Genomic DNA, 13,521 nt, shown 5'->3' with positions numbered 1-13,521 from the left:
CCTTCACTCTGATTAAAAAAAAAAAAAAAAGCACTTTCATTTTGTTTATAGTGGTCTCCTGTTCTGATGGAAAAACTGTTATGAAGAGACGACTAATTGCATCCACCCCAGCAAATGAGTGAGTGAAAGTGCACCCGGCAGAGCGTCATTGGACCATCTAATGAAGGCCTCCACTGGCCTCTGCTGCAGACATGCAGCAGCCCACCCACCTGTGTAGAAATAGCAGCCTGCCATGCAGTTAATTATCAGGCCCATCTTAGACACCTGGGGCTCCACATAACCCTATACACCTTCCCTAAGCTCCATTTTGGAAGTGCGTATACCTCCTTCCCCACCTGGTGTCCACCTCCTTTGCGTACAGTCTCCTATAAATACTCGAGCCCACACATTGACATGTATTTTTCTTGTATTAGAGTATTTAGTGATATGGTGGGCAGGGTGCTGCTGCTTTTCTTGTCTTGATTTATCCTGTAGTAGGCCAGATGTTGGGGAATAAAGCACAATCCCTGGTTTCCCTGCATATAAACTTAAACCCAGGTGTAATGATGTATTGATGATCTGAGAATCGTGGTGAGGCAGTGACATCTGGAATAAAGTCAAAACAAGGCTCACTTCATCTTACAACTCTACTTCTTTCCTTAGGTATTTGCCCCCCCCCCCCCCCCCCCCCCCCCCCCCCCTCTTCATCCTACACTTAAAACAGATCTGGATTGTCCGTGTAGGCCTGAGTCTAATTGACAGTTTTGTTCACGCTCCGCCAGTCCTCTCCCCTTCCCCGTTTTCATAGCTTTCATAATTGCCACCAACATAATGACACAGTTGCTGTGGCAACCGTGTCTCTGTCGAGCGCGCACACAGAGAAAAATATAACACACACTCTACGGATCTCGGAAGTCTTCCGCTGAAAACTGGCTACTTTATTTGTTTATGTGTTTTTTTTTCAAGTTTGTTGGTGTTTTTAAGAGTTGCCTCGCGTCTGTTATTTTTATTTTTTTTTCAAAAAGCAAAAACTAATGGGCTTTCTGACCTTCTTCAGCGCCAGTGAGATTTAGGCATTTTGGGTAACTTAATAAATAAAAAAAGAATTAAATGGAGAGGACTGAAGATGAACGCCACCAGTTGAATGGGCCTAATGACCAGCAGCACCGACCAGCCAGGAGTTCAGGCTCAGCACCAGTCTGACGGACCAATCACATCGCTTCCCCGCTGGCGGAACTCAGCGAGGCCAGTCGCAGTTCGTCAGTAAAACATTTACAGCTTGGAAATGATGAAGAGAGACAGCTTCTATCAGCTCTCGATTGGGGAAATTCAATTGGAGGGAACATTTGTTTGAAAATTTTGCGCATCTGACAACTGAATGACTTCTTTTTGCGTCTTCTCCGGGATAGTTAGGCGACTTTAACTTGTGCTGTGCACACCAACCTAAATTGTTCAATGCAGCGTGTGAACTGTCACGTGTGAGAACCTGCGAACATCTCTTCGTTTACTATCTTTCTCTTGACTCCAACACGTTTTCTGCTATTATTTCTGCCCCCGATGATGGATTATGAATAGCCCGATGGAGGTGCAACAAGAGCGACCGAGATCAGCATCACTTCCGAAAAGCACGGCCATTTAAAACAGGTGGCTGATCCAGCAACAGTTCAATCTGTCCTCATCATCTTCTGCTACAATAACAGGCTGCCATCTGAAAACCGCTGAGATATACAGTGCGCAGGCTCTCCAGCATCAAACCCCAGAGCAACGCACAGGTAAGACACGACATTATGCACCTTTTATTAATGCAGCATCCATTACCTAATTATGAACAAAACTGATGGATTTTTTTTAAATTGCGTGTTTCTGTGAGCATGAAAATGTGAGTTTAGCATCTGTTTAGACGCATCAGCTGTTTAAACAAAACATTTGGACGAGAGCTGCGCCATAGTAACATCCACAAACACAGGCTTTAATTCGGGCAGATATGTTTTTCACATCTTTAATCGACAACTACCGTCACATTGGGACATCATGAACATATTAAAAGCACTGATAGGCTATAACCTACACACCGCGGCACATCCAGCCGGACTACATACACACCGGCACGGATACACCCACGCACTTTTTAAGCCTACTGATACATGCAAGTCATGTCCGTAACCCACACGCTCGTACATAGCAAGTTGCAACTTATTAACCTAATGAAGGACAGAGTGTAATCTGAGGAGCAGATGTACAATTTTACCCGGCTGATGCAAAGGCATTGCGCAGCATATAATCACAGATAAGACCAGCGCAGCCACTGCTCTGCGCCTAATTAAATGTCATTCACATTCACTGTGAACGCAATTAGGATTCACTGTGGATTCACAATACGGTTTCATTTGAAAGGGCCCTTGTAGGGGGCAAAATTGGCCATCTCATGCAATTTCCAACAAACACCTGTTGAAATTATTGCATGTCCAAGCTTGACATCAGCCTGCAGTGAAATAGATGTGTTCATATTGTTCGTTTGCTTTGATACAGCTACTTGCATTTTTAAGAATATGTCGAATTTGGATTGTGTATGCCCCCCCTTTCTCTCTCTACAACCCCCACCCCGTGGCCATGCAACCCTGGGCTGCATCTTCACAGTTGTCTATGTGCACTTTTCACCCCCTTTGATTCCCATCCATGCTCTGCTACTGCATTGCTTCAATATAACAGAGGAAGACTTTCATGTATGTTGAATCACTTTGCTGGAAAATAATATTTTCTGACACTTTAGGCTATTTTGGAAACTAGACTGGTCTTTCATAACTTGAATTAGGATTTAAACTTTGAAGTATTTCTTGTTACACGACTGTAAATGCACATTTATTGAGCTATTTGGACTGAACTTAATGGAGTCAGTGCTGGCAACTGGATAAAGGAATCTCAAGCAGCCTTGGCAGGTGACTGTGCCAGGCATCAGTGTCATCTTGTTGAGCAAGAGATGTGCAGATGTGACTTTGAAATCAGGTTTGGCTAACGGGTGTTGATTGGACTCTGCCTACCTCCTCTTTCCCTGCTTCTTTCACTCACACACAGACAGAGCTGCAGTGCTATTCTGAGAGAGTTAGCTGCCTCAACCCACGCACAGAATCTGAGAAAGAGAGAAAGGCAGAACGAGGAAGAAAGAGGAGAAGGAGGGAGCTAGAGGAATAAAGGAAAGAGGCAGAGACTTGCTACAAGGAGGTTTACAGAATGCCGACTGTAGTCTCTCACATGCACACACTTACACAAAGCCTTTCCTGTTGCTTCAAATTGGACTCTTTTAACTGTTCCTGCAGCAGCTGATGTACAGTCTTGATTAGCACTCCTCTCATCTTGCGTGTGGCATGGACTGCATTTGCAGATCTGTTTGGTGGTGCTGTTTGTGTGATGTGCTGTGTTCTATTGGTAAGTGCTGGGAGAAATGTACTTGATTCTGTGCCACCCACACAACGCCCTCCCACTCATGGTCGTCTCTGCATCTATACCTCTGGCTCTTCCCGCTCACCACAATCTCTTTGCTCATTTAAATCCCTACCCTGCATTTATCCCTCTGCTCTCTTTCTTTCTATCATTGGCTTTTGAGGCGAGCCTGCAACCAAACAGCACGCTGACACAGACTCAGCTTCCCGCAGTTCACATCATGCTATTGATGTGCTCTGTCCACATGTGCACCCAAAATGAGCACACGCAAAGGGTCAGTAAATGAAAAGAAGTCGCACATTTTCATCTAATCAGATCTCTGTTGTTTGTGTTACAGTGGACCTTCGGGCAGCCCAATTCCAGATTTGAGTGTCAACTGTTCTGGAAATCAAGCAGAACCTCTTAGTGAAGACAAGAGGAGAGATTTTTGCTGAGAACTCTGTTGGAACGATAATCAATAGGAGAACAGCGACTTTGTGTTTCTTATTTTTCCTTCCCTGAACTCTCCTCAGAAGGTTAGAGGAGCATGTAACTGAAACAAGTGGAGCCCTCTGTGATTTCAGCGTTCTGTCTCCCCCATCTGTGCCTACATCCTCTGCTACAGATAGGGACATTTTGATAATTACATGTAATTATAATTTCTGTGGGAGACGGATCTGCCTCTGTCTATTATTGCCAACACCTCCAACACAATAACTTCACACATTTACATATTTCTCAACAAAACTGATATTTTTTGAACCTTGGAGACAGATCAGGAATAATTTGACAAAAAAGCGACATGTCACATGCAGAAGCAATGTGCCATTCATCTCATACCTAATTAGAGATGCAGATGAGTGACATGAGTAACAATCTGTGCCTAAAAGCTGACTGAAACCATGGCATTTGCCTCAGTTTTTAGCATATTTTACAAGCCAGAAGGGATTTTTCTGGTTTTTGCTTACTCCTAATTTTCTGTTGTAACAGTCTTTTCACACATAAGCAAAGCCATCCTCATTACCTCCCACTGCCCAGTCACAGTAACAGCCCAAACCTGGCAAGTGCTGATTCAGATTAATCTAGCCATGGATAATATTTAGATAATAATGTATCGATATGTTTGATGAGTGCCTAGAGCAACTTATAATAGAGCTTATGGCCTACTCAAAGGAAATTCGGCAGCAGTAATGAACAGTGCGGATCAGTGGTGTAGTCACCTAAATCCAGATGATTGTCTAAAAGGGAGAAAAGCACCAAATCTTTTACAAAATAATATTGATTCATAGCTGTTTTTTCTTTTTAGAGAATAGTTGCTTTCAGGATAAATAAGTGCCATTCTGAATGTACGTGGAGCCAGACTGAAATAGCAACTGAAGAAAAAAGCAGACAAAATATCTGCTAGAATCTATTTTTTAAGTGCCACTCTCAGCACAGGAATGTACAGGAATGCCATATTTTACTGAACAAACTTTATACTAATTTTTACTGTTCTTTGTGGGCACAGAAAGTAATTTAATCCAGTATTGCATGTTATACTTGTTAATCTCTCTTGAGTGAAATGTGTAGGAAGAAATATTGTGGCTTAAATGCATGAGGTTAGTTGCTGTCTGCTTGTCTTTTTTAGTGTTACTCCTAATTTATTTCAAAGGCATGAGATGATATCACAGTGCTTTCTGGGTTCCTTTTCCGAAGGCAATTAAAATAAGTGTAATACCAATATAACAAATTATTGTCACATCCAGAAAGATTTTGATAATTTAGTTTGTTTTTTTGTTTTTTTTAATTGTTCCTCACGTTTTCTACCAATATTACAGTCTATAAATACTGACAAAAATTAGACTTACATTTGTCAGAATGAAACTACTGATACATCATTAATATCCAGTTGGCAGTACATGCTGTATGAATATTTCATATGGGATATTAGTGAGTTAAATGTTGGAACTGCATTGACTCAGCAACAGAAATTAGATGTCTTACTCTAAGTCTTAGTGTAAAAATGATGCTCACTACCAATCTCAGAGTTCTCGCTGTCTCCCTGATCTCCCTTCTCACGGCCCCACTTGCTACTGCTGTGGAGACCACTCTGGCCCCCACTCCTCAGCAAACTGACCACTCAGGGAGATCATTTACAGAACAGCCCAAGACTGACTCCAGTCCCTCACTCCTGCTCCTTGCCATCCAGGATAGTGTCCGGCCTGCTGCTCTCCAAGGCCGGCCCAAACCCCTCGAGAAACTTCCAGAAACCTCAGAGGGAGTTCTGGAGACGCCTCAGAGACCTCTGCCGCAGGTAATGTTCCCCAAGAATGTAACCTCATCAGAGGCTCTTGCACCACCTTTAGGTGCGGCCAATGTAGAGCCTATTGCGCCACGCATGATGGACGTATGGATGGACGTATGTCGGGGTTACTATGACGTAATGGGACAATTTGACAGTGCTTTCAACTGCTCCAAAGACACCTTCATCTACTGCTGTGGAACCTGCCACTACCGCTTCTGTTGCCCAGAGCGTAGACGGCAGCTGGAGCAGGATAACTGTAAAAACTATGACTCTCCGGACTGGGCCAAACCCCAGACAGAAGCTATGATCATACCAGAGGATTTAGGGCCTGACCCAAGCTTTGATCCACTGAGGCAGCAGAGCCATAATACAGGCTTTGTTATCGGTGGCGTGGTCGTGTTCATGGTGGCTGTTGCTGTGGGCATCAAGGTGGTCTTCAACAAAGTGCAGCAGGAAGCAAATCAAAGGGATCTGAATATGCCCAGGTGAGATTTAAACATTTTGTTCTTTTGTCGTTTCTTGGTTTTGCTGCTTAATGCTGTGTAATAACAGTGCATTTGAGAAAAGATTTCTGTATTTCATTCTGGGCTTAGAATGATGTTATTCGTCATCAGCTGAAACATGTTTGATCTTCATTAAGTAGCTGCTGCAGAATTAACGATTGGCTTAATTCCCTTTGTGCCTTCTTATCTCTTATGGCCCACAGTCTTTGCAATATATGTGCTTTGATTATACAAGTTTTACTTTATCTTTGGTGGCTTTAGTGGAAAATGTTACCTGTACATCCTTTACAAGTATTTCTTAGTCCCTTGTATGTACTGTTGTATGTATAAAAATAACTGCATTGAAAGGGGATCAAGAAAGAAAACAAAACCTGGTTTATCAATAAAAAAAAAAGATTATATATTTAAATGTCATGCTAATGCTGTAAAAAATAGTAAAATGTGCTCTCCAAACATTTTTTAATTATAGTGACATATTTCCTCAGGAGAAATTTGATATATTATTCTTCTTAGTAGAATAGAGTTCATTGTAGTTAGCCTGTGGTTCATTGTCAATTTCATCCTGTGCTTCCTTTTTTTCTTGCCAATATGGCACCGTTAGAGCCCTGGTCGACATGCTGCGGCATCAGTCAAGCCCAGTCCAGCAGGATGAGAGAAACAACAGTGTGGCTCTGACTGTAGGAGATGGGCAGGGGACACTAGGGAGAGCTCCTAAAAATCTCTACGCCCCAGGACTGCCTAGCAAGGACAACAGATGTGAGAGTCTATGGCTTATGTAGTATTTGTGAACAACACAATCAAATGACGTCATCTGTATGCAGATGCACATTGTCCTTGTGATGTCTGTATATGTACGGAAGATGGGTTTTTTTTTGCATTTGTTTTTCTTAATAACTTTTCATGTCCAACTGCTGAGATTTTCCTGAGATTGCATGGGAGGCAGAATAAGATAAGAATCCACGGTGGTGGTGTGGAAAAAAAATCTCTTATTCTTCTTTATAGGCTCTGATCAGTAAAAAAAACAAAAACTTCTGACTTTCCTGTGTACTAATATTAATTTGCCTGCCAGAAGATAAATGCATGCAAATCTGCAGATCATCACATTTTTATAAATTTATCATGGCTGATAGATGCGCATGCGTCAGTCTTTTTGTGCTAAAAAATCATTCATCTTCAAACTGCCTGACATCCATTTTGTGAGCTGATTACTTTATTTTCCTCTGACTTACAGTGGGCAATCTGCAGCACAATTTTATCCACTCATCAGGCTCCAGCCCAAAACACACCGCAACCATCGGTAAGGCAGCTGTTGAAATCACAGCTTCCCTGTAAATTACACGTAATCACTGTGATTCTTCATTGACTTCATTCATTTACATTTTGAGCTAAAATGTGCTCATTCATGTTAACAATGATAATGATTATCATAGCTCCGGTTGCTTTAGTGTTACTGTTGAAAAGCGAGTTGAATTCTGCATTCTGCCTCTTTGATACAGAACGTCGTTAGCTTCACTCCCTGCTACGTGCCGTGTGCTATATCCAGAGGAACAAATCTCATTTAACACAGTCGTTTTCTCCCTGTGGTCTCTGCAGAGCGCACCCCTCGGATGAACAATGCTCAGCTGGCAGCTGGAGGCACCCTGCTTTCCAGTAAGCACAACAACACCAAATCCCAACCTTCCTTCCACCACTCCTTGCACAATCTGGCCCAGCTGCCACCCTCCTATGAGAGCGCCACCAAGCCTGAGCTCAACAGATACTCCTCACTCAAACGCCTCGGTAAGTGCCACCTTTCCATTTCTTTTACAGCGCTGCAGCTTTTTCATGAGCATTGAAACACAGAGACACTCCTTGCCGTAAAATGCATTATTTTGTTGTGTACTTTTTTTTTTTATCTGTGATGATAAGCAGAAAATTATTATTTGGCTTCCAGAGAAAGGTCTAGATGAGTACTCATCTGGTTACTGCACCACCAAGCGCCGGCCTCACACAGCCCAGCCGGCCCTCCAGTCCTCACAGCACCATCTCCACTGGGGGGGAGACTACACTCTCAGTGGGAGAGGAACCCTACCCAGGCATGCAATGCGTCCCTGGATCCCACCGCCACCCTCTGGCATGCCTGCCTCTCCCACTCCCAATCCTTATCCTTTGGATCCTCCAGAGCCCCAGTTCAATCCCAACTATGACACTCTCTCCAAACCAAGAAAAGTGAAGTCCACTGACCAGCTGCTCAACACGGGTGACATGCCAGCTAACACTGGGACCCTGTCCCGACTGTCCAAGAACCAGCAACACCAGTATTACAAAGCCATGGCTGCCTCCAACAAGAATTCCAACACACAAACCCTCACTAGGAAGCCGCAGGACAGGCAGGAGAGACAGGAGAGGCTGCTCATGTCCCCAGACCATTTGGAGGACAGGATGGGGGTCGGTGGGATGGGTGTCATAGATCCATACGCCCACAAAAGCGGGATCGTCCCCACGCTGCCTCGCCAGCAGAAGGCCCAGTCCCAGCAGAACGTCTGCGCCACGCCCTCCCTCGACCGGCACCACATGATCAAGATGAACTCTCATCCAACATCCGGCCGAGAGCAGGAGAGGAACCCGAACATGACAGGGCACATGAGCGGGGGCATGGGATGGGCGGGGGAGGCGCCTGGGGCGGGGGTTGTCATGGGAACGGGAACACTAGGGGGCCATAGCGCCAGGAGGATGGCTTTTGCAGCAAAAAGGCAGAACACCATTGAGCAGCTACATTTCATACCAGGAGGGGGTGGTGGGGGGTCAGCAGGAAGTGGAGGAGGCAGTCAGGGGATCAGGACAGGGAGTAAAAATGAGGTGACGGTGTGAGGTTTGTGCCTAGTGTAGAGTCATCAGACTGATGGGGAGTAGATCGCTTATCTGCATTTAACTATTAGATACAATTATGAAACATAAAACTAGAAGTATGAAGTATAGTAACAGTAACTGTAATGTGTTTAAACTATTCAGATTGGGGTTCTCTTGTAATTAAATTAGTTAGTATATCAGCTTATAAGATTAAAAATCTGGGACGGGAGCAACTCTTCCACTTTTGTGATAGCGTACATTAGCCATATTTTGTAACATAATTTGCCATATTGCCATATACAGCAGTGCCATTACTCAAAAGACTGAACGGACGGGTGAAACAAAACCAACAGGAGTTGTTCATGATTTAGTTTTATATATGTTTTTCAAAAAGTACTCAGGAGCCATATTAGATAGGGAATCAGACTAAATAAAACAGGCTTAATGAAGTGGAATGCTGTGTGAAACTTCTCATCACAGAATTTCAGAAAAAATGAGCCAACTACCTGGACTGTTGATGTGCTCGGCCCTGACTGACCGTGACTACAGCTTGTGGGTAAAAAAACCCCCGTGGACCAGACGAGTCTCAAGGACCTGTGTGCCGGATAAAGGATTTCTGAGATCTTGCTCTGTGCTCAACAAACGTCATCCTGACACAGGAAGGCTGAACTGCACTGGTTGCTTTCTTTGTAACTGAGTGGACAAGGTGGGGCCTGTTTCTGTCTGACCTGACTCTTGGGAGGACTCCTCGCCTCATTTAAACTGCGGTTGTACCCACGTTAACAATCTGATACCTGGGTTGCCTAGTTTTCCATGTGACCTTAGATAAAATCGCCCGAGGAGCTCACACTCTGATCACTGTTACATTACAGGAGTGTAAACTGATATCTGATAAAGACCTCTTTAGGGGGGAGATTTCTCTAATGCTCCCATTTTACCAATCAGGGCCTACATGTGTAAATTGTGGGCTGCCAAATAATACAGAGCCATCAGTCACGGCATTAAACAGAGATGTTTAAATAGACTTATAAAATCAAGATATAAAAGAACAGTGTGTGTTCAGTTTACCTAAAAATAAGTCGTGTGTAAAAAAGGGGTTGAAATGAAGGTTTTTCTACAGAGCACAAACGAATAGAGCATTGAGGTTGCACTTACACAACTGTGCTTCAAAGCCATTTATGGAAACACAAAGAATATACCACAGAGGAAGTCAGACAATCGCCACTTAATTATTATTACCAGGTGACAAATTATACAAGTCAGTGATGTTTTGTACAGTCGAAGGATCAGCTTTCAAGCAGGCCAAAAACCTCAGAGCCAGGAGCAAGAGCGACATGAAGCCTTCTCCTACGCGGCTCCATGTGCCGCAAGAGACTCGGATGGTGAGGAAGACCTTGCCATCTTCAAGACAAAGACCTTGCTGTATCATAATGCTCTTCAGCCAGTATGAGTTAAATATAATTACAAAAAAAAAAACAACAAAAAACAAACTTCAACAATAACAACGCTTATCAATACTAAGGGCTATCCTATCCTATATACTGTAGTATGTGATATCTGTGGTCCATATAAAATTCTATCTCTTTCTATTGATTTTGTGTTGATATTGTCATGATGTATTAAGTATTAATGTGTACAAAAAAACAAAAAAACAAGAGCAATTTAAGCACAGTTCAAAGAGAAACATAGACAAAGCTTTGCACAAATCAATCCCCTGATATTTGCACCAGAAATGGACATATAGTGTCCTCGAGGTTTACATTCTGTACGAGCACAGCTGAAAGTGTGACTGATCAATGGAGGGTACTGCATTGAGAGGATTTGTTCTTTTGTTTTCTTTTTCTGTCAAGTGAAATCAGAGGTATTTACACGGATCAGTGAAGGAACGGTTTGGTTTTTGTTCAGTCATTTGAGAGGATGCAGAGACAAAATGCTGAAGAGCAGAAACACAGATTACATTTGGACAATCTTCCTATACACAGTGCTAAATGTAGTTGTTATAAATATGATGGAGTGTTATTATTAATAATTATTATAACTGTTATGGATTATTATTAACAATTATCTTATGATGTGATGTTCCTTTACTTGGTGGGATTTAAGTGTTTATTGTTTTTAGATAACTAGCATTCTCATGACTAGTTGTTTTTTCATACATCTGGTCATAAAGTTTTTAAGATATTCCAAATCTTGATGCATGCCAGCTCCATTTCATTGAGAGGCATTGACAGCATGCCTGGATTTCAAGGTCATCCATGCTTGTATGGCCAATTTTCCAGCTGTATGTACTGTGCCTAGACATCAGCCTTATGACTTGATGGTCTCAAGTGATTACTTAGGTTTCCACTCTGGTACAAAAACATTTATTGGGGAAAAATACATCAGCCTTCTTATTGTGTGTAGACAACTTAGCGGGGATAGATGAGTTTGATAGATGGGCTACAGACAGTCTGTTGTCTCTTCTGCAGCAGCCTGACCCACTAACTCATCATGGGTTGTACATGCTAAGCCTGTGATTTCATAATGTATGTATGTTCAGATGAATGTTTATTGCACAGATGGGAAGAAAACAAAAACAAATCAATCAAACAAACAAAGGCAACAAAACAAAACAGAGGTCTCACGGAAACCTGAAAGCTTTGAGTGCAGTGTCTTTTTCAGGGAAATAGGACAGACAACATACAGTTATAATTGATTTTTTTTTAATATAGCCACAAAAGGTCTGTAGCAAAGTCTGTAATAACTCACAAGCCATATCCATCAAAACACTTCATCACAATTTTATAAATGGTTAATCTAATTTGTGCAAGTATTGTATTTTGTATAGCTAGTACAATCAGAATACTTTGAGTGATCTCTTCGACATTAATTTGAACATTCAAGAAAAATATGTGTTAGTAACTAATGAATTGTACAGTGCCAAATTCATAAAGTTTTTGTTGTCTTTTTATCGTCAAAGCCTCCTAGGTGGCGATTAGGGGTTATATATTTATTTATCTACTTATTTTCACAATGAGGAACTAATACAAAGACGGGTATGCTTAAAAGCTTGTTTTCAGAGAGAAATGAATGAATATGGTGTGTGATTTCACCATTATGAATTCATTTAAAGGGATAATGCTTAATGGCCATCTTTAAATGGACAGGAATAGTGTCCATTAATGAAAAGTCAAGGATTTATTTTCATGATTATTAATTTCAATAAAACCTTTCTCTTATTGTTTAATGCATTGATCCCCTTGGATACGACAGTGACTTATAAAGAATTTGTATAATAAAGTTTGTGGGAAAAATGTCCTGTTTGTTGTGGAGTGTGTGAGTTTTAGAGCATTAGAGAATCTCTGATATGCATTGTAAATCAAGGTAAAAATCAAGTCTGAATCTATGAACAGTTTGAGTCTCTTCTTTCAGACTCCAGTGTTCTGATTTGTTTTCTGCAATCTCTTCAGTCTACAGATTTACCCCCATTTACTTCCATTTACTTTACTTTTTTGTCAAGTTTTCATCTGGGTGTGCCATTTATTTTGAAACCCCATTTCAGAAAAAGTTCAAAACTTATGAAATTGCAAAACCAAATCTAAAAAAAGTCAGTCCAATAAGACCCATAAAACACTTTTTATTTTTTCAAGTTTTGCATCTTTTATTTGTTATATAGTTAATATTCAACTATGTTCACATTTCTGACCCACAAAATATCCAAAAGAAGTTGAGATAAGAGATACTAACTGAATAATTAGGCTTAGAAATGTATTTCAAACAATTACAATTGTGATTTTTTACATAGCAGTGTGACTCAAGACAGAAAGATTCAGTAGCAAAGATATGGAGACGTTTGCTAACAAAAAACATTGGACTGTTAAAAGCGCTGTTGTCTGAAAAGATTGGAAAGGAAATCTTGATTTAGAAAGAATAATAACTAAACATTCCAAGAAATCTGGTGAAATTCTGGTGCATTACGGGCAAGGGAGCAAGGCTACACCGAGCAGATGTGATCTTTGCTTACTCTGATAGAACTGCATTAAGAACTGTCATTCATCAATACCTGATAATCATGTTCCATATGGATTACTTAGACAATCTTTTGTTAAGCTTTAAAATACATTTGCTGTATACTCACAAATACTGCTTTATAATTTCCTCCAAAAGGAAACCCCGTATTAGTCCAATTTAAAGGCAGCATCACCTTCTTTGGCATAGTAGGCATCTGGCATGGACCAGCCCTCACTGGCAGCATGTATTGTGGTAAGACCAATAAGTTTAGCAGATATGTGTGTATGAGTGTGTATTTGCTTAGACAAACTAAGTAAATAAAAAAAATATGGTAGAATGTTTTAAGAAACATATGACATGGTGGTGTACACCATATGATGTGTTTACAGAAAGAAAGTGACAAAAATAAAACCTGAAACTTCATCATTTGATATCCGCAATACCAGAAAAAATTTTAAGTCTTTAGATAAGGACGAGCAACATTACATAGTGGTAAATAAAAATTATTATTCCAACTTT

The 13,521-nt window shown here is 41.4% G+C and overlaps 1 protein-coding gene across 1 annotated transcript; it reads left to right on the top strand.

The window, feature by feature from the left end:
- Window positions 1-5,398: 5,398 nt before the first annotated feature.
- shisa7a (shisa family member 7a) lies at window positions 5,399-9,033 on the top strand (the record flags this gene model as incomplete). Its single annotated transcript, XM_079239957.1, has 5 exons — window positions 5,399-6,165; window positions 6,785-6,939; window positions 7,415-7,480; window positions 7,777-7,962; window positions 8,117-9,033. The coding sequence occupies 5 exons, from the start codon at window positions 5,399-5,401 to the stop codon at window positions 9,031-9,033; spliced, it is 2,091 nt and encodes a 696-aa protein (XP_079096083.1).
- Between the last annotated feature and the right edge of the window lie 4,488 nt (window positions 9,034-13,521).

This window comes from Telmatherina bonti (genome assembly GCF_933228915.1).
Source record: "Telmatherina bonti genome assembly, chromosome: 5".
NCBI lineage: Eukaryota > Metazoa > Chordata > Actinopteri > Atheriniformes > Telmatherinidae > Telmatherina > Telmatherina bonti.
This window is presented reverse-complemented; position numbering and strand designations above follow the sequence as displayed.